Source organism: Melospiza georgiana, chromosome 7 (genome assembly GCF_028018845.1).
Source record: "Melospiza georgiana isolate bMelGeo1 chromosome 7, bMelGeo1.pri, whole genome shotgun sequence".
Taxonomy (NCBI): Eukaryota; Metazoa; Chordata; class Aves; order Passeriformes; family Passerellidae; genus Melospiza; species Melospiza georgiana.
Window position 1 is genome coordinate 14,825,718 of NC_080436.1, and position 20,843 is coordinate 14,846,560.

Here is a 20,843-nt window from a genome sequence, read left to right on the forward strand (position 1 = left end):
GCTGCGGGCGCAGCGGCGCGGAGGGGACGGGTGCGGGACGGGAACCAGGACGGGGCTGGGGCGGCCGCAGCCGCCACCTGAGGCGTCGGACACCGCGAGGTGCGGCCTGCGCCTCGTACCCTTCCCTCTCTTCCCCGCCTCCGGCCGCCTTCCGCGAGCCCCGGCTCCCGACGGACAATGTCCCACCAGCGCGTGAGGCGCGGCGGCTCCCCGACCCCCGCCACCTCCTTGGCGGGGGGAGGCGGCGCGGCGGCGGCGGGCGGCGGAGCAGCGGGAGCGAGCAGCCGCCTCCAGCCCATGCGGGCCACGGTGCCCTTCCAGCTCAAGCAGCAGCCGCAGCAACAACATGGCAGCCCCACGAGGAGCGGTGGCGGCCCGGCAGCGGGGCTCCCACGCGCGGCGCCCCCCGGCAGCGGCGGGCGCGGCGGCCCCGCCACGGCCCCGCCGGGGGGAGCGGGGAGCGGCGGCGGCGGCGCCTCTTCGCGGGGCAGCCCCACGCGTGGCCATGGCGGGGCGCGGGGCAGCCCCCCGCGGCACCACCACCTGCCGCCGCCGCCCCCGCCGCCGGCCAGCGGGCCCTCGCCCTGCTCCTCGCCGGTGCCTCCGCTGCCGGAGGGCAGGGTCCGGCACCACCACCGGCGGCAGTCGCCGGAGCAGAGCAGGAGCTCCCCAGAGAGGAAGAGTCCCAGCTCCCCCGTCTGCAAAGGTGAGCGGCGGCGGGTCCGGGCCGGCGGCAAAGGGCACGTCCCGGGCCGGGCGCGGATGCAGGGCTGGGGCCGGCGGTGCCTGGGAGCGTGCCGTGCCCCGGGGCAGAGGCAGGGACGGGGCTGTGCCCGGGCTGGTGCTCGCCCTGCCCCTTCCCTGGCCGGCGGCAGGGCTTGCCGGGTGTGTGTGCGTGGAAGGGCTCGTTGCTTTTGTTGCTGCTCTGTTGCGCCCTGGCTTTCAGAGGAGGAATAGAGAGCCAAGCGTGCCATGTGGGGGTTGTGACCGCTTCTGTAGTACCGCCAGTACTGCCTCGGATTCAGGAGGTAGATGTACTTAGGGTGCTTGGGCACAAACTTAAGGTGAATTTGGTGTTTGGGGGCTGTTGTGAAGCCTTCACATTTACCCTTTCTGCACACCTCGTGCCAGATGGTGTATGTGGTGTTATCCAAACAGTGTCCCTAAGCTTGTAATTAAAGAGCTAACTAGTGCGGTAGGCATGGCACATAGGTGTAGAACAAAAGTATTCAGGATCTCTGTTAGTAGTTGCTTTCAGCATGAACCCTGCAGAAGGACGTGTGTGCTTGAGAGTGATGACAAGCTTGTGCTACAGTGAAGACAGAAAATAGCGTGGTGATAAGCATACGTGTTGTAACAAAGTGGATTTTAGCTTCTTGAATAATTAAATCTTACTGGGAATGCTTAAATATAGGTAATATATGGCATCAGGCTGAGGATAATAGAGGCTGACATATGTAAGTCGTTGTTATTTTTGGGTTAAAAGTTTACTCAGAAATGCATTAGTGAGGTTTTGTGCTCATGTCCTCAAATCTGTTACTTTTAGGATACCAAAGCTTGCAGCTACTCATTTCCATGAAATTGCCTGTGGTAATCTCAAAAGTAAAGCTGACTAATATGCAGAAGTGTATATGTGGAAATCTAGGACTAGCCCTCTCTTTAACACTTCTGCTTCTCCTAATACTCCTCCCCCTTTCTAAAATAATGATTGTAACCAGACTACCACGTTGGGTTTTTTCTTTTTTCCTGTCCTGGCTTTTGAGGAGTGGTTCTGCCAAATGAGACAATCATAACCAGTTGGTACAAGATGACTGTGTGCCTCCTAGTCTGCTAGTGTAAGAAAGGACTGATAAGGTTCTGAGTTTGATTTTCCACTTTTCAGATAAGAGTAATGAGCGTTTTATTAAGGCTGTATTATATTAAAGGCTTTGGATCGAGGAATGTGTGTATTCTTCATTTGAGGTTCTTGTTAATCAGTAACCTGAAAGACTTTATACATATCACAAAATCCTGTCTTCTTCCTGTGAACTTCATGAAACTCTTGCCTAAGATGCAATCTGCTGGCCTGGAGAATGAGGAAGAGTGTGGTTAGCCTTGAGGTCCGGGTTCACAAACTGTTTGTAAAGGCATGTGTCAGACTGCTTAGGGTGGAAGAATTGCACTGTCTTTGAGTCACTGTGGAGAAGCCTGCTGAAACCATGCTGGCCTCTGTACTGCTTTGAAGAATTAATATGTGTAAGGAAAGAAGTCATTTGATCACTCTCCTGTGTTAAGATAACTCCACTAGCTTTCTGCAAGATGTGTGAAAACAGAAGAGTGGTGTCCATTTAATTGTTTCCACATGTTGCAGTTCCTGAGCAGAACTTGTACTGGCCCCAAATGCAAGCTAAACCTCTTTGCTATTGCTTAACATTTGTATTGTGTAGTCCAGTGCTTGATAGAGGCTGAGTTAACTTCAGGTTTTTTCCTCATCTAAATGAGTAAACAGTGTTAGCTGAGAACATGGAGGTGGAACTTTTTTTACTGATGAGGCAATGGTTGTGCAGACACACAGGACATTTGAGGGTATTGGTGAGAATCTGCTGCAGAATAACTTGGGTTTTTCTGTTTCTTGCTCTCAGTTAATGATGGCTTTCGTTCATTCCTACAGCTGCAGGCTTCTTTCTTTAGATAAAAATGAACCTTGAGGTTAGACAAATGATAGCTTTTTCTGAGCTTAGATACTGGTTGTATCTAAGTTTAAGTTGTATCTAAATATAAGTTGTATACTTCAGACTCAGTTTCATATTCTTCAGGTTTTCTTTCCTGGGAAACAGTTGAATAGTTTTGAACTTAGTTTTTGTGAATCTGCTTTACACTTGAGAACCCTAACTTGTGAATTTATAAATATGACTTTTGTGGGTTTTGGGTGTGGTTTTCGGAGGGTTTTTTTTAGCCCTTGTTTTCTGATCTGAATTGCAATTAAATGTTGGAAATACTCAACTGAATTTTCTGTTGACTATGGCATACTTACAAATTGAAGATTCTGTCATACAATTTCTAATTTTCCATGCTTTTCTTGCCACTTCTCTCCCTCCTAAATACGACCAGACACCTAGATCTTGCTACTACCTGGTTTTCATCTTTTACTTTGGCTTTCTGTAGTCTCTAGCACTTCTTTCCCAGAATTCAGCTTCCAATTGCCTGTTATTGTGTTCTGCCCTTCCCATCTCCGTTGAGGCCTCATTTCTACACTGCAATGTCTGTCCTGCAATCTCCAGTTTTGGTTCAGTTTTCCCATATGCCTCTTCAGCTGTCTGCAAGCTTGCCTCCCAGTAGAGGCCATTGTTTTGACCTGCTAGTACACTGTTGTAACATGAGCTAGAGCTTACACATTTCTGTCTTCGTTGGTTTTACCTTGGTTTATTCACGGAGTAAAGATTTAATGGAATCTTGTTATTTGTGTCCTTATATGAAACACATATTAGAGGAGTTGTTCTGCTCAGCTGCAAGAATGTTACAGTGTACCTGGCTGAGTAAACAAGAAGGTCAAGACCAGAGCCGTAGCAGTTGTTTACTTTCAGGTGCCTTGAGGTAGTGAGAGAGTTCTTTGCTGGGTGCTGGACTTTCTGGTATATTCCAGTTGACTGTAGTGGGCATCCAAACTCAGTCTGAAAATTAAGGAGAAAAATTGGTTGGTTTTATTTGGAGGAAAACTTAATTGTTTTGTCTAAGGAAGGGTAATAGTAAAGCCTACTTGTGTAGCTGCAGACCTGTCAACCTTAATGACCAAGGTTTTGCCGTGGTTTTGAAAGATATTGCTGTAGGATAAGATATTACTCTTGGGTAAGAGAGAAGACTTTGTGTACCATTATATTCCTGCTCTGCTTGCCTAAGCTGTTTGACAAATGATAGGAGTAAAGAAAGTGAATTCATTTTTGCAGCATCATACTGTACATTTCTTGTGGCAAGCACTTTGGGGAAGTGTACTTATTGGGATTAAAAATATTTTCATTTATTGGACTTCAGTAGCTTGAACATCTTGGGCTTTCTGAGGTTTGGTTTTGTAAAACACCACTCATTCTGTCATTCTGCTACAGTGGAGCAATTTTTAATTACTAGTGAATAGTTCTCTTCAAATTTATGTGAGGATGATAGGCAAGATTATCTTCTGAAGGGAGTATACACAGTTGGGTGGTGTGTCTGTTCTTAGTGCACTGAGTCTGTTCAGCTCTTTTAATGAAACATGAAATGCAGGTGAAGCCCCAGAGATCAGTTGCAGTTCTGGAGAAGATGACAGTGTGGGAGAGATCCCATGAATGTCCTTCCTGGGGAAAAGCCTGACCAAAACAGAACAAAAATGTCAGCTGTATGCCTTGATGCCAGAGCAGCTGCTTGGGTCTCATCCCTTCTCACTGCTTTGGGTAGCCCACTTGTATAAAAAGTTCCCTAAGTGGAACTGTCAGGGAATTTTGTGAGTTCAGTGGCATCCTGGGCTTTTCTGCTGCTTGTGTTCTCACAGTAAGTGTTTGTTAGATGATGTTTCTTAGTTTCTTTCATACCTTTTAGTTAGTTATTGGTAAGTGTCTGTATTTGTTCAGTTTTGCTCTTCAATCCCACTGTTGCAGTACCTGAACTTCTGCTGCCTTTGGAGGTGCCTTTGCTCTGCAGGAGGTGGTGTGTGTGACACCAGGTCACCTGTAGCAGCTTGTGTTGGTCACCTGTACACAGAGACTGGTGAAGACGTGGCAGCTTGCTTGTTATTTCCCCATGTTATGGACTTCATTGATCTGTGCTCTCTGTGTTTGCCTTGGGCTTGTTCTATTAGTTTGCTTTGCTTGAGACTGGATTGCAGAAAGATTTTAATTTCTAAATAAATCTGTACTAGTGGTGGATGGATAGGAGGGTTGGTATTTATCACAAATACTAGAGAGATAATCAGGCCAATTAAAAGAGATCTAATATTTAAGTAGCGTCTATTTGATGAAACAGCTCCATTGTTTTTCATCAGCCACAGCTGTTGTAACTGTTATCTCTATGGAGGCAGATCTCTTGTTATGTAGGTCACATCAAGGAAAAATAGCAGCTGAACACTTGCTTCAAGTATTGTAGGGGAAAGTGCAATGAAAACATTGTGTATGTTCCCATTGAAATGTTTTGAAACAGTAAGAATTGTGTAGTAGACTTTGAATTTGTATAGAGACAGGTTATGAAGGTGGAAAAGTAAAAACATATCCAAACATCATTCCCCCATCTAAATATAAATAATTTGAAAACAGAATTTCTTAAATGGGTTTTTAAATCATAGGAAAGGAGAGTATTTACAGTCTTTCTGCCTTGAAATGAGCAGCTTCCCTTGAACTTAAATAGTAAACAGGCTCTTCAGTTTTCATTCTCTCTGTTTGTTCAGCAAAATAGTCTTCCAGTTGCTTTTTGTTTTGTTTGTGGCAGGGAGGAGAGAGAAATAGATTCTGCTTCTCCAGTTTTGAAGCTGTCTGCTGCAGTGGCTTTTGCAGATGATGTGGCTGACTACGTACACTTCCTGATTTATATTTTTTTTTTTCACATCCTTTCTGTTTCCCCTTGGTAAGAGGAGAGAAGCTTCTTGAAGAGTAAGAATAATAACTGAGAAGAAAAACAAACAGGAAGGATATGGCAGCTAGTTCTAAGGCAAATAACATGTTTGATTTAACTGTGGAAGCCAGTGTAATTTTTAAGGAATGGCAGTTGTGTTAGCGTGCCACGTTGTCCTATAGTGCACACAAAGGGAATAGTTTTGAAGTCATATGGTAGAAACAGACCCTTCAGTGTGCTGTGTGGTGGTAGTAGTAGTCAGAGAATTTCTTTGACACAGGAGTCTTAAGTGCAAACTCCAAAACATGTTTGCTGCTACACCTTGAGAGCAAATCTGCTGTGAGCTCAGTAGTAAGGTTGTATCATTGTTGGTACTTGTAGAAATAATACAGCAGATGAGGTTTCCTGGCTGCTCTGTGTGAGTGTGGCTGATTATAGTGCCAGTAATTGTTTCCTTATAGCTGAATTGAAATATTTCCCTCATATTTAGTGTGTACATTTCTAATAAGTTTGCATCAGGCTATTTAGTGTAGAATGTCACTAGACTTAGGTTCTGTCCACTCCACTGAAATCTATACCCAACAGGTTTTATTAGTATTTCTCAGATGTATTTTTAGTAGATTGCAACAGCTTAGAAATTGAATTTTGGTCTTTTGGTGTCAGTGGTTTTATTTTCTGACTAGCACTCAGACACTAATCAGCCACAATTTTATTTGCCTGTAAATGAGTGTATGTATAATACAAATACTTTTAGTGCAGAATTAATGCTAAAGCACAGCAAGAGAGGACAGATGACTGAGTTTTTCCACTGCCCTTTTATAAAGCTTCCATGTGATTTCTGAATCATGCTTGCTGTGTTGTAGCCATGTATTTTAGGACTTTCTATTAATTATAGGTAAGATTTATGCGCAATTATTTCATGTATAATTGGAATTCTTTTTGTGGGGAGTAGATGAGATGATAGTAAGCTTAGCTCATTGTGATCTCAGGATTTGCATTTTTCATCTCAAAATGTGTGAACACGTACGTATATCTAAACCCTGGGTCTTCACTGCTTATCAATCTCTTAAATTTACCAACCTCAGTTACTGTTTTGAGCAAACTTTCTTCAGTGCTTATTCTTCATGGTTTGTGGTGTAGTAACACTTTACTTAAGACATCATTGACAGATGAGAGAGATACAAATTTTTATTTTTAACAGTAGTCTTCCTTCTCCTATTAATTCCAATGGTTGTTGTATTTAACCTTTTTTAGTAAGGATTCCTCTCGGTATCAAAGTTGTTCTGAAATAGGATGCCAGTATATACACTACAATGAGGTGTTGCAGAAGATACAGCACCAGGCAAATATGAATGTAGTTACCATGTAAAGGGAGGAGATGTCTCAATTAGCTTGTAAAATGTAAATCATTACCATATCAAAGTTGACTTCTGAATCTAAGGGCTATGCCATATGTCATATGCTGGGTGATTGAAGCATGCAGGCTTATAGTGTCCCTTGAAGTGATGTAGGTGAAGGACTAGTGGGAAGAACTGTAAGCTCAGCATTAAACTGAAAAAGTTCAACCCAGTTTTTCTTCATTAACCTTTATCTATTTGTAATCAGCCATTTTTATTTCTTCTACACCTTCATCATTTAAGAGATAAATGACTGTTAGAGTTTTAAAGGAGTAAATAGTGGTGTGTAAGCACTAATGCAACATTTGTGACATTAGAATGTTTTTAAGGAAACCATAAAAACAGATTTCAAGCTTATTCAAACAGAATAGAGCTTGGAAAAGTGAATTTAATTTCCATATTAAAAGTATCTTGTTGTGTACGTAATAACATAGTTGCAATTTGATATGATTTCTTGTAGACTGTTTAAATGGATAGGCTCTCTCTTGATTTCTGTGTAATCAAATGTTCTTGCTCCAACAGACAAATCCAGGCCCCCTTCATCAAGCCCTTCCAGCATTGTTCGCCGCACCTCTTCCCTGGACACGCTCGCTGCTCCGTACCTCGCTGGACAGTGGCCTCGGGATAACCACGGGCAAGCTGCTCCCTGTATGAGAGACAAGGCCACACAGGTAGGACAGAGTTTTTGTCTTGGGAGCACATAAGTGTGAAGACAGGATTTAAATGTAAGAAGCTTTTCCCTTGAAAACATTCACTTTAGCTTTCTTGCTCACAAGTTCCTATTCACTTTCAATTTGCAGGAATCCTACCTTTGCTATTGCATGTGTGAATTATTTGCATTCTTTAAGTAAAGGCCGAGAACTGTAGTATCTTTTAGGTGTTCCACTTCCTTCTTGCCTCAGGAAAACACTAGTGCTTTGTGCATCTGGATTCTTATTGTTCTTACAGGGTGCAGTACATTAGATAGTGCTGGAATTAAGTACTGTGTACTTTAGATTTATGTAGAGAACTTAGTGAGGTATCCTTAGATGTATGTCTGTCTCCAGCTCTTCATCCTCTGCTAGTAAAAGCCCCATAATGTTCACCTGGGTTTTGTGCACCAAGTATAGAATCATATGCATTGAAGAACTGCCTCCTTGAACCGTGAATGGTGTTGAAATCTAGCTCAACTGGAAAGTGTTAAAAAATACATGATTTGCCAATAAACATCACCTGCTTAACCAAATGTCACAAGATCTAAAGGTTCAGTCCCATGCCACCTGTAAAAACAGAACCAACTAACGAATGAAATCCCTCTGCCTGGAACAGACTTTCAACAAGAAGTCTCCTGTAATTCCAAAGAACATAAGCAGAATGCAGTTGGAATGGGAATCTCATAGCATATGGGACATCCTTGTGTTTGAACCTCTGTTAGGTTTGGTAACAGTAGAAAAAATGTGTCCATATAGTTTGCAGTGTTTAAGAACATGTAGGGTGTTGAGCAGATGAGATCTGCAGTGTTACTGTGAGGCCTTTTTGGGATCCACAGCCTTTTGTGGGAAGGACCTCAAAGAGCAGATCAGTGGAGAAGGAAGGTGTTTTGTAGGGAAATATGCCCATGTGGATAAGGTGGAATTAGGAGCTGGTGAAGAAAACTTGTTCCTCAAATCCTTTCTCTGCAGGAGAATGAATTAGAAAAATGGTTAGAAGACAGGGTGGAAAAAAAAAGGCAAATTGAAGTAAGAGGAGGAGAATGAAGAAATGTGTATGATATAAGATATGAGGCTGTTTGTGCCTAGCTATTAAAAGGCATCATTAAAGGGCAGAACTAAACCCGTATGGGTGTCCTAACAATTTATTTTCTTATTTGATTCCTTAGAATAATACTTTTTACAAAATAATTGTATTTTTGTACTGCTGTTTGCTATGTTCAGTTGATCTCATTCAGGTTATTTTTGATATGTTCTGAATCATGGTTGGGCTTTTATAATCTGTATTTGCCAGATATCGTCCTTTTTGGCTTGCATTTTGCTTTTGGCTTTTTTTCTTCCAATTCTGACACATCTTACTGCCGGGGTTGGGGGGCTTTTGTAAAGGAAATGTATTTGCAAGGTTAATGGGAAGACTGTAAAGGGCATTAGATATTTCTGCAGAATGAGAATATTTAGTGGTGATTTATGGTAGTGTATTTCTGAGAGAACTAGAATGATCTGTTTGCACTTCCTGATTTAGAATTTATCAAATCAGTAGGATGTTTAAGGCTACAGACATACATCTGTATGTCCAAAGCTGATGTTGATATGACACGGATGAGGTATTACTGCTTTTAATCTTCCTGAGAGCAGCCACTGGAGCTAGGGACAAGTTTTATATGTGACTTACAATGGTTAGTTTCCCAAGGTAATACAGGCTGCCCATTTGTACTGTTCAGCTTCTCTGAAAATGTTGTATTTGGATGAAGTTTCACTGGTGAGATACTCTGGTTCCAGTGTGTGTAACTTCAGATTTCACAAAGTCTGACAAGAAATGAATGTGTTCTGATTCTGAGAACAGGAATTTAATTGGCAATGTTATGAAAGGCTTTCAAGTTGAGTAAGCAGGGTATCTTGATTGTATGGAGTTATGGCACAGGGAGCAGAGTCGTTCAGGAGGCAGACTGGGAAGAGACAGCATTTAGTGGCACACTGCAGCTTGCAGGCCTTTCTAGAAATGCCCATGGTCATGGCTGAGAGCTGTGTAAGGGACCCCAGGTCGTGCAGAGACTCCTCCTGCAACTGAGGGTTTTGATGAAACCTGTCTATAAAACTAGACTGAATTGTGTATGTGGAGAACAGTTGTTGGATGATGAATAGGTGTATTATTGAGCATGCAAGGGGCTAGAATTCATACCTACACTTATTAAGTGCTCATAAAACAGGCGTTAATCATCTCATCTTTTTTGCTTTGAATGAAACATGTTTCTCTTAGAAGTTAAATGAGAACTACTTGGTGTTTTTTTAATTCTTAAATAATTCATTTTGACTGGAAAGTTTTTGCCTCTTAAGACTTTTTTTCTGAAATGTTCTACTGTCTGTAATAAATTCAGCCTTAAACTAATTTCTTTGTAATTCTAGAAAGTGGGAGGATGTCGAGCATGGTAAGAACTAATAAGCAAGTAGTAGTACTTCAAGAAACCAGAGAAATATAAATCCCACTTTGCCTATTGGTTATTTGGTCTATTTCTTGATAATAAATGTAATAATCAAAATTTGGGGAATAAATAGGAGAAGGCTTGTTAAAATAGTATTGCATTTCTGTTTTGATGTATGGGTTTCCTATAGTTCAATCTGAAAAGATTTCTAACTATTTGTTTTGAGGATGAGCATCAAAGCAACTTTAATGCTTTAAAATGAATCAGATATTAATTTATTAAATAATTCTTGAATCTTGAGTCAGTCTTGAATATAAATTAAAGGCAAAGACTAATTAAAGTGTTAATTATTCTCCTGTAGGCAAGTGTAATGACTGTGCTGAGTTGGGAAGCTAGAATTAGTAGCTAAAGCTTACTGTTCCAGGAGTTAGAGGATAGGATGATACTCCTGACTGACATTTGAGAATTGATTAGACAAAGACTGGTACTTGGAAATGGGGCTTATCAATTATTCTATTTTATTATAAAGATCAGTGAGTGCTTTTCTAGAAAAACAGATTGTAATGGATTCTAGTTTTGCTATGAAATAGGAATTTCAAAGCAACCCTATTAACTTGATTATTCAGATTTGTCCTAGTTAGTTTTTGATTTGGAATGATGAAGATTAAAAAGTACTGATAATGGAGGTTTCATTTATATGAAACTTGTGTCTGTAACTGAAACTGGTGGGGTTGCAACCTGTGTATTTGGGGTTAAGGTTCCATATTCCCTGCAAAATAGGGATTAATACCACAAAAGACTTGAGTTTCTGTGATCCAAGTGCAGCTGGGCTAGGAAAGGTCAGCATGTGGCTTCTGCAAACTGTTAGTCTCATGTGTAAGAACAACCAACCATGGCACACTGTAGATGTGAAGACTTGGAGGCAATCCAAGTTCTTCTCAATAGGAGAAAGGTAGATATCCAGGAAATGAGGTTAGCTTGATCACCACTGTGTGCCAAGAACTGCTTGGTGGCAAGAGTGAATTTCAAGGAATTTGCTGTCTCTTTCAGTGTGTAAAGTACTTCCAGAAATTCTTCCCCTTACTTCCTGTGACTGCTCAGAGACTGATAGATGCTGCTGTCTGTCCTCTTAGTGCCTTTACAGTTCAGTGTGTTTGAAGACATTGCTGGAGGTGGCTAGGTGGGAACACAAACTGCCCATAAAGCAGTATCATGCAGTATTATCACAGGCTTGCCTGTGCATTTCCTTACGTGAGATACTGTGTGTCTGAATGATACCTTGCATTTCTCAAAACTTCTTCACCACAATATGTTTGTGAGATTTTTTATTAAACACTAATGGCTCTGTTGGTTCAGTGAAACCAGCTTAGTATTATCTATGTTGCTTTCTGCTTGGCCTGGACCAACTGTGAACTTGAAACCCTTTGAGGCATTAATAAATTTATTCTGTGCTTTGCAATAGCTCTAGTGGTGCTTATATGCTTTGCTTTCCTTCTCATTCTTGAGAGCAAGAACGTGATTTTGAAGCTGTGCTGGTGCAGGCTTTTCACAGTGCTTACACCAAGCCACCCTTGCTAATGCTTCAGAAATAACAAGGTCAGCATCTGTGCAGGAAATCTCCCCTAGTTCACAGTGGTTCTTCAGAGCTCTGTAGCTGCCTGTGGTACATCTGGCTGTGAGTACTGCCTTATGCTCAGTCATTTGAAAGGGAAACTAGCACATCCCTATATTATGCTAGGTCTGAAAGTTGTGGGTTTGGGTTTTTTATTTATATAGTTCCACTCTGGTTTTTTGTACCTTACCTGTGAGAGAGGCTTCTAGTTAGTTACTGTTCACTTTCAGTTCTGAATCTAGCATATCTTAAATGTTCTCTTTTCTAATTTGTGTCAAATTATTCTGCCAGAAAGTAGCAATTACCTTTTTTAATTAGTCCTGTAATCTTCTTCCTACAGACAGAAAGTGCCTGGGCTGAAGAATATTTAGAAAAGAAGAGAAGCTCACACAAACGTTCATCATCATGGGGCAGCAATGAACAGCTCAAGGAGGTCAGAAATTACTTGAGAACTTGGGATTAAATGTTTTTTTGGTATGCACTGTTGCCACGATGCTTCAGGAAGGCATGAGTATTTTATTACTTTGAGTAATTATACAGATGGCGGGCTTGGTACAAAATATGAAATTGCGTTTCATTTGCTATCTGAATGTGTGGGAAAGAAAATGTTAAATGTGGGTGGCATTTTTTTATCAAAGAGGGAAATAACAGCAGTGACCTCACTACTTTCAAATTTCATGTATTTCAAGTTCTTTCACTAAACCTCTAGAGGTGTCTTCTGAGCATCAGCTGAACTGCTAGCCAGCATACTAGATTTGAAAGAACTTGAATGTAACCTAGTGCTGGCAGTAATTATGAATGTTATGGTAGTAAATAATTTTAAGTGATGGAATAAATGGGTGAAATTACCTGTGTACCTGAATACACGTGTTGAAATCTGACATGAATTTTTCCTTTGTTAGATTGCAAAATTGCGTCAACAGCTGCAGAGAAGCAAACACAGCAGCAGGCATCATCGGGACAAGGAAAGGCAGTCCCCTTTTCATGGCAACCATGCAGCCATTAACCACAGTCAGGTAAGGCTGAGTGCTTTTTGCCCATATTGGGTACCTAATACTACTTTTAGATCCTTTCAAGGTTGTGATTTGTATTAGAGGGAACTTAGAAATGCCACAGACTCCTATATGTTGTAGCTGTAGGTGAATTTTATGAAATAGAGCTTTCTTTTGGCTGCTTGAGTGAATGGTAGCCCAGATCTTTTGGTTACTTGGGTGAGCTGGCTTTGAACTCCCACTTTCAGATAATTTCAGGTAGTTAAAAATGTCCTTGAAGCAAGGTTTTTAAAATGCATTCTGCAGGTTGCACAAAAGGATGACAGCTAAGTTAAATCTAAAACTACAGACCATCTTCATTACATGTTGCTGTGACAGTTACAACTTTGCACATAGAGTATGGCGTGGAGCAAACTGCTGGTAAAACTGTGTACTCTAATGAAAGGTAGCTTTTCTGGGCACATTTTGTCTTGCCAAACACTCATCTAATACTGTGATGAGATTTAGAGAGTTTACCTGACAAAGGGCTACTCCATGAGATTAAGTGTTTACACATTTCATAAAATCATTCAACCTTTTTAAGATTTTGTATTTTTTTCCCCGTTTATTCTGCCTTGAGACTTAAAGTACTAATCCCTTCTACAAAAATTGTAAAGGTTAGGCCACCACATATTCTGTGTGCAGTTTCAGTTTTATTTCAAGGCTTCTAATGAGGTCAGGTTGACAGAGGTGTAATATTTTTAGCTCAATTGATAGCAGGCGTAAAAAAATTAAAGGCTTTCAAAAACACAGATCATTTTTCAAGTGTGTTTTTGTTGAGTAACTTTAGGAAAACCAATAGAAAAGTTTGGTAAGTTTTTTCAGAAGGAAAGTTATTTTCTCTCCCTACTGATATCTCATGAATGTGCATTTGATACACGCAATTTTTTTGACAGTTACAAAACGAACAAATCCCTCACAATAGCCTTGGCAAGGCAATGTAGTTGAAAGAAACTAGGAAACTGTCAGTGTTGTGAATTGAGAAAGTAGTTCAGCTGTGAAACTTCTCTGAAAATCTAATTACATTCCCAATTACTCCTGAAATGACATTAATTGTTCCAACAAATATCATAATCTGACGACAGTTAATAAAAATTTTCATTTCTGTCATTCCATCCTTCCAGAAATAATTTAGGTCAGGTTTTTTCATTCTTTCTTTCAAAGTCAGGTTGTCTGAATGTGTTCTACTTCAAGAATGAAAATAAGAAAATAGTGTTTTGAATTTCTTCTACTCTGCTGTTCTTAACTCCTGCTTTGTATAAAAGTCATGAGCCCCTTTTGTCTCAGACCCTAACTTCTTATCCCTGCTGTAGGACATTTAGTTAGCAGTCATGGCTTTTCAGTATTTGTGTGCCTCTTGAATTCAGTTTGTCGGTAGTTTGAATTCTCTGCTACTGGAAATATTTAGGAATTTGTTTTAGAATTACATTTTTTGACATAGCAATTTAGGAATTACTGAAGTGTGGGTGCAGTGTATTGTGGTGCTGATTTTATTGACTGCTCAAGTCAGAACAGTCCAAAATTATGAATAAAGAAAGACGACTGACCCAATCCCTTTCTAGGGGGTTTTGAGAAAGTTCATGAAAATCAACATACAACATGTGTCAAACTTTTGGTTAAAAAAACCAAACCAAAAGAAAATACAGAGCAGCATACTAGATTAAGGTGTTTTTTTCTGAATTTGTAGAACTTGAGGACATTTTCAACCAAAAAGTATACTGAAGGACTTTTGATGTGGGCCCTTTAGTACACTGGAGAATTGCATGCATTTTAATAGGTTTGCTTGGCATTCTACAGACCTGTGGGTTTCTGAATGCTAAGGTATTGCCACTTTAGCACAGATCATCTTAGTGAGTTTTAATTTCAAAAATGAACAACAATGCTACTATTCTGAAAAATACCTCCCCAAAATATGTGTATAACTTTTTAAACAGCATGGTAGTTTTATTATTTTGTTTCTGCTATGGATGTCTTTACGTTCTGCCAAATCTTGTAGTGCCTGAATAAAATATTGTGCAATGGATAATTAGTTTTTGGGCTCGTGAAACAAACTATAAAATGTAAATTGAAGCAAAGCAGCTTTTCCAGGACTGTTACAAAACAAAACATTGTTTTTCTTGGTGAATTCTGTGCCAGTTGTGTCAAGCTACTTGCAAAGGGAAGAAGTTAAAGAAGGATTCAAAGACTAAGTGAAGCCTTTGGATTAATGGCATTTAGCAGCTGTTTTTTAACTCTGTGAAAATCTATAAGATGTAGTCATCAAGGGCAAAGTTCCTGTGTTTTCTCATTCTTTTTTTGAGAGCTGCTAATCTAGAGTTTTTGGCAGTAGCTCTGTTCCTTCAGGATTTGTGGGAAGGACTGTGTGGAAACCAGAATTTAGTAATTTGAATATTTAGAAATTATTTTTTACATTCCTAGCTTGAAGGAAACTTTTGTGTTTGTTGACTCTAAAGGGTCATGTAAAGATTTCTGAGCTCAAGGAGTTGGATTCCTCACAAGGTGAGAAAAAGTATTAGGAACTTGTCAGTAGTTCCTTCGCAGAGACCAGGTAAACTCTGTTTAACATTTGGAAAATGGCATTCTCTTCTAGTTAAAAGAAGAAATTTTAGTGGATTTATTTCCTCTTTTCTTCCATACTTAAACTTTATTGCAATTCTTGAATGACAGCAAAATTTTTAGTGGTTCTTGCTAGCTGAGCTTCTGATTGGCTGTTTATTTGTGCTTCTTTCTGATATGGTTTTTGTGTGAAGAAAGAAATCCGCACAATCTCTATAGAATGAACTTGTTGGCTGTTCCTGACCCTCTGCTCACAATCAGGAAATAGTTGGGGAGGATCAAGCCCTTGCTGTTGACTACAGCTTTTTTTCAGAACAAATGGTTGTTTTGTTGTTTGTGTGGTATTTTTGTTATTCAGGAAATGTTCCTTTCTGTCTCTCTTTAACTGGAAGAGAAGTTTGCAGAAATGTCATAGCCTACTCAGGTGATCTCAGGATGCTTCTGAGAACATTTTGAGTTAATTGCATGGTACTAAATCTGTGAACAGGAGTCAAAACAATTGGATCTTTTTATATTCTCAGTGTTGGTATAAGAAAGAAGCTAGAATTGAGGCCAGAACTGAAACCAGATGGAAGAATAAATGGATTATTTTTTTGCAACATAATGTTTTTTTCCTCGGTGCACTTGGCTGATATTACATTTTTACGTGGCACTCCGAACCCTGCTCCTTTCATTTTCCTAGCAACCCTGTGTCCCCAATGTCTGACCAATTGATTGATACTGAGATCAACTGCATGCAGTTCACAGTGTTGGGGGCTTGGTTTTTTTGGTGTCACTCTTACCAGCTCACTAGGTGGAACATTGATTTTTTTGAGTAGAATTACCATGATACATTCAGCCTAGAGGTGGCTTGATGCAAAAGCATCACAAGCCCTGGGATTCTGTTTAGTTTTGTTACTTGTGAAAAATTGGAAGAGCTTTGAGTGTTTTTCCTGAAATGCCTGTGAACAATTTAGATTTGTCTTTTTTCCTGCCTCATGGGTGTATGCCATACCTGTAAGTCTCAGAACTGAAAACTCTGTGCCAATGTGTTACTGTGTGAGCACAGTCATTATTACCCTGTGATTGGCACCTTGCCTCCTTGTGAGCATTCCTGGGTATTCAGATGAGTGGTCCAGAGCTAGTAGCCTATTCCTGCATGTCCATGCAGACCTCTGTGAAGGCAGTATTTGTAATAAAGTTTCTTGTTTTGAGGCTGATTGTTCCACCCATGTCACGATACCTCCTTCCTTTTCCACCCTCTAGCACCCTGGGCTAAGAAATCATCCTCAGTCAGGTACAGAATATTATTTTTCCTGGAAGTGAAACATGCTGTACTGAACTATATTGAACCCTATGGAATCTATTTTGAGCTCTTCAAATAGTAGCATGAACCTAAGAATTTTTGTGGTAGGCAATCATATTTAAAGGTGAAGAGTTCCCACATTTTGCTAATGGCTGCTGAAATCTTAAAGCATACTTGTGTTCTACTTTTTAACAAGCTCAGTTTGTCCTAAGAATGTGTGTGTTGAATAACTGGGTGCATAAACAGCCTTTAGTGCCTGAACTTGTGCTGATATATCTATGTTGTTACTGCACATCAACCTGTATTAGTTTACTGGATTGTTGATCTAAGGCCTTGCTTGGAACAGAATTAGCAGGATTACTTTCTCAGACTTTTTGTGCTCTTCTCCAGTGTTTTTTTTCATCTTCAGGCAAGACTTGGGAAACTCTTTACAAGTTTGGCCGCTATGAGACTGTTTCATTTTTGTTGACAGAAACAGAGTGACAAGCATTTCCTGAGCAGAAGCTTTTGTAGTTCTTGTGCAAGTCTTTTTTACATGTTTGGTTTTGGGGTTTTTTTGTGGCTAACCTAATGTTTCAGGAAAGTAGAACAAATATAATTCATGAGTTCTGCTGCTGTAGACATTTGTGATTGTGACAAGAAGTCTCCATTATGATCTGTGCTTAAAATGTCTTGTGTACATTAATTTTTCTGAGGTAGATTTTCTGCCAGACAAGCTTTGTGTGGTTTTTGAGAATGTACACAGGAAATAAAAATGCTTTGGTGTCTGTCTATGTAGTCTTATTACTTAAAGGAAAAATTAAACTAAACCCCCCCCCCCCCAACAAAAATAGACTTTGAAGACCAGATAATGCTGATCCCTCATTCATTAGAGGAGTTTTACGTGGGAATTCTACTGTGACTTCAGTGTGTTGTGCTGTTCTTTGAGTTGAACTGAATTTTGCAGAAAGTATTACATTACCTGCAGAAAGTATTACATTACCACTGCTTAATGAGTATAGAATCTTCTAATGTTCTGGCAGGGAGACTTTTTTAACAGGAGGGCAGATGCTAATCGAGAAACTGGGAAATCTCAAGAAGTTGTAGTGTGCCAAATGGAGCTCTGGGAAATTTCAGTAATGTGTTTTCTGAGAATGAAGATTTTGTGCATATTTTGAAACACTGGATTTTTAAACTGGTAATCTTCCTTCTGAAGCAACTAAGTATTAACATTTGGGTTTGGGATTTTATTCTTTATGTGGAACTCTCCCTAAGTTGTTTTTTACAATGTTTTATTCTGTCTTAATACAGTTAATACACTGGTCTTAATTTTTAACATAGTGCAATCTTGCATTTGTGGAACAATTTTCCTTCTGCATGTGTCATGTTATTGCAGGTGGCCACAAATTTCCATTAAAATATCATTTTAACATGGTTACCATCCAACAATGAGTGATTTGACATTGTGGTATAGCTCACTTTAGGAGAAATGTGAATGTATTTCAAAGGCTTCAAAATTACTTACATTTAAATGTTTACTGTTTCATTTTCACTTGTAAAGCTATGTCAAGCTAGAGGCAGACCATATCAAGGGAGATTTTGAGACTAGGTTATGTAGCTTTTCCTGCTAGAAATTGGATTGGAAACAAAATTCAGGATGTCTGCCTTCAGTTCAAGCATCCATTTGAATACAATCACTAAGGTTTCGTGTAAGTCCTTGATACTCAAGTGTAGATGTGTTCTGTTTCAAGGGTCACTTTTGGGTAGAAATAGTAACTTTGTTTTGTATATAAATCTACATTGTTTTCTTGTTGTCTCTGTTCTTTAGGCTCACATCCCAAAGAGTGCTCTCGTTCCTGTGATACCGATTACCAAATCAACGGGGTCACGGTTCCGAAACAGCGTAGAAGGATTGAATCAGGAGATTGAGATAATAATTAAGGAGACAGGAGACAAAGAGGAACAACTTGTTGTATGTATCTGCCACCATGTTTGGTCTATATAATTATTTTTGTTTTGCTTTGAGATCATAAACTTTTTTTTGCATGGTTGAATTAAATTTGTCTGGAATTAATTTTATTTTTATTTTAATTTATTATTTAATAAGGTTAATTTGAAAAGTCTCTTGGAAAGCTAAAGGAATGAAAGAGTTAAAGCTTGAATCTGAACCTTTTCGTCTAAATAAGAAACCTCAGTAAAACAGGGAAAAGCAAAATGTCTGGCTTGGGAGTTTTTGTATTAATTTTTTTTGCCCATGCTGAAGTATCCCCATGCTGGATGAACCATAATTTGCCCATTTTTAATGTTCATTTTATTTTAGTGGTTTTTAGAGGTGGTTTTAGTACTAAGGTATCAGAAATGCAGACTGTGAAGATGATTAAGGAACAAGAATGTCTTTGATATGAAGAGAAGCTGAGAGAGATGGGAGTGTTCAGCCTTGAGGAGAGACAGCTCCGGGGATCTTATCAATGTACATGAACATCTCATGTGCAGAAATGGAGAGAGCTGGTCTCTTTTCAGTAGTGCCCAGTGATGGGGAAAGGAGCAGTGGGCATAAATTTAAAAATGTTAGGATTTTGTTTGTTTGGGGTTTTTTTTTTTACTGTGTGAAGGTGTGTAAAGCCCAGAGCAAGTTGCCCAGAAACGTTGTGGAATCGTTGTCTGTGGAGATATTAAAAACTTGACTGGACAGAGTCCTGGATACACTGTTCTACCTGAGTCTGCTTGAGCAGAGATGTTAAACTTGATGATAATATCAAGAGCTTCCTTCCAGCCTCAGGAATTTTGTGATGATGAGAAATCTTATAAATTGTTGTCCTTAGTTTCTGAATCTGACATTTTAGTTTCTTTTGAAGTTGCACGTAACAAATAAAATTTTCTTTCTCAAATGGTTTTATGAAACCCAAAAAGACCCTCACCATTCCTGGATTTAAAGCAATTGCTATGCAGACAAGAGCAGCTGTCTGATACCTTTAATTCTAACAGCCTCAAGATATCCCAGACGGGCACCGTGCCCCGCCTCCGCTGGCGCAGCGCAGCAGCAGCACCCGCAGCATTGACACCCAGACCCCCGGTGGGGCAGACAAGGGCAGCAACAACAGCAGCCGCTCCCAGTCCGTGTCTCCAAGCTCCTTTCTCACCATCTGTAATGAAGGCAGGGAGGAAAGCCCGTGTTCTGCAGATGATCTGCTTGGTGATTCCAGAGATAAAGGTACTGTGTCACTTCAAAAGTTCAACAATGCTGAACTTGTGCGATGTGCGTAACTACATCGGTAAAAGAGAGGGCTTGTTCCCTGCATCCATGGAGAAATGGTAGAATGTGGGCTTTTCTGTATGTTTTTTTGTACATGACCAGGTTTTTTCCAAATGCTTCATATGTGTGCACACATATTAATTAAAACTGGATAGATGTGACTGAGAAATGTGCTTCCCAAAAAGCTTTTCTTTTAAATAATAGATTATTTGAGTATTTTAAGCAGGTTGAAGAAGCAAGAATGTACAGTATCAGGTGAAACAGCACAGTAGTCGTTTTGCTTGTGTTGAGTATTTTTTATGATCTTGGCCAAAATCTGCAACCTTATAGCATTTCATAGACATACCCATAAAAGTTTAAGTGTTTAGGGTTTATTTAATTATTCTTTTTTTCATCTGGAATCTTCTGAGAGATCCTAGGAGAATTTTATAATTCAACATAAACCTGTTCTGTTTTTTAAAGAATATGGCTTCTGCCCATTTCTTTTGGGTAGGTGGTGACAGTACAGAACCACAGATTTAGGTTTGCAGTTAAAAACTGAAAATGTCCAGGAATGACCAGATGTTGCAGAGGAGCCTGAAAATATTATAAAAAGAAACAGAAAGAAGGAAAGAATTTGAGATAAGAAGGCTTATTTGCAAATGAAGGCTTTGAAGGCAAATGAAATGTTTTTGAATTTCATAACATTGGTAATGAAGTGGCTTAAAATTCAGGGGGCATTTAAAGGTAGCTCTTGTGGTTTTTTATAGTGTGTCACATTTATATAATGAGCAACTCTCTTCCTGCAGAAAATGGGAATAATTCTCCCTTGCCAAAATACGCTACCTCGCCAAAACCCAACAACAGCTACATGTTCAAGCGGGAACCTCCTGAGGGCTGTGAAAAGGTGAAAGTCTTTGAGGAAAACTTGTAAGTTGATTTTTTGCTACATAAGAAATAACATCTAAGAATCAGATTAATTATTGCTTTATTGATTTTGTGTCAGACAGAAGTTATTAGTCCAATTGCTAAAGGCATGCTAACAACCTGATCTCTGTTTTTTGGTGTGACTATGTATTGGCATGTCTG

The 20,843-nt window shown here is 39.9% G+C and overlaps 1 protein-coding gene across 2 annotated transcripts in view; it reads left to right on the forward strand.

Annotated features, from left to right (window-relative positions):
- The window catches only part of FAM117B (family with sequence similarity 117 member B), a 28,494-nt gene continuing 7,651 nt past the window's right edge, over positions 1 to 20,843 (forward strand). Inside the window, exons 1-8 of one of the 2 annotated variants that reach the window (XM_058028257.1) lie at positions 1 to 706; positions 4,651 to 4,656; positions 7,473 to 7,621; positions 12,012 to 12,104; positions 12,574 to 12,687; positions 18,351 to 18,494; positions 19,508 to 19,733; positions 20,564 to 20,684. In XM_058028257.1, the coding sequence (XP_057884240.1) occupies positions 178 to 706; positions 4,651 to 4,656; positions 7,473 to 7,621; positions 12,012 to 12,104; positions 12,574 to 12,687; positions 18,351 to 18,494; positions 19,508 to 19,733; positions 20,564 to 20,684 (1,382 nt within the window). In that variant the 5' untranslated portion in view covers positions 1 to 177. The remainder of the gene's footprint in view (positions 707 to 4,650; positions 4,657 to 7,472; positions 7,622 to 12,011; positions 12,105 to 12,573; positions 12,688 to 18,350; positions 18,495 to 19,507; positions 19,734 to 20,563; positions 20,685 to 20,843) is intronic. The other variant, XM_058028256.1, reaches the window with a different exon arrangement.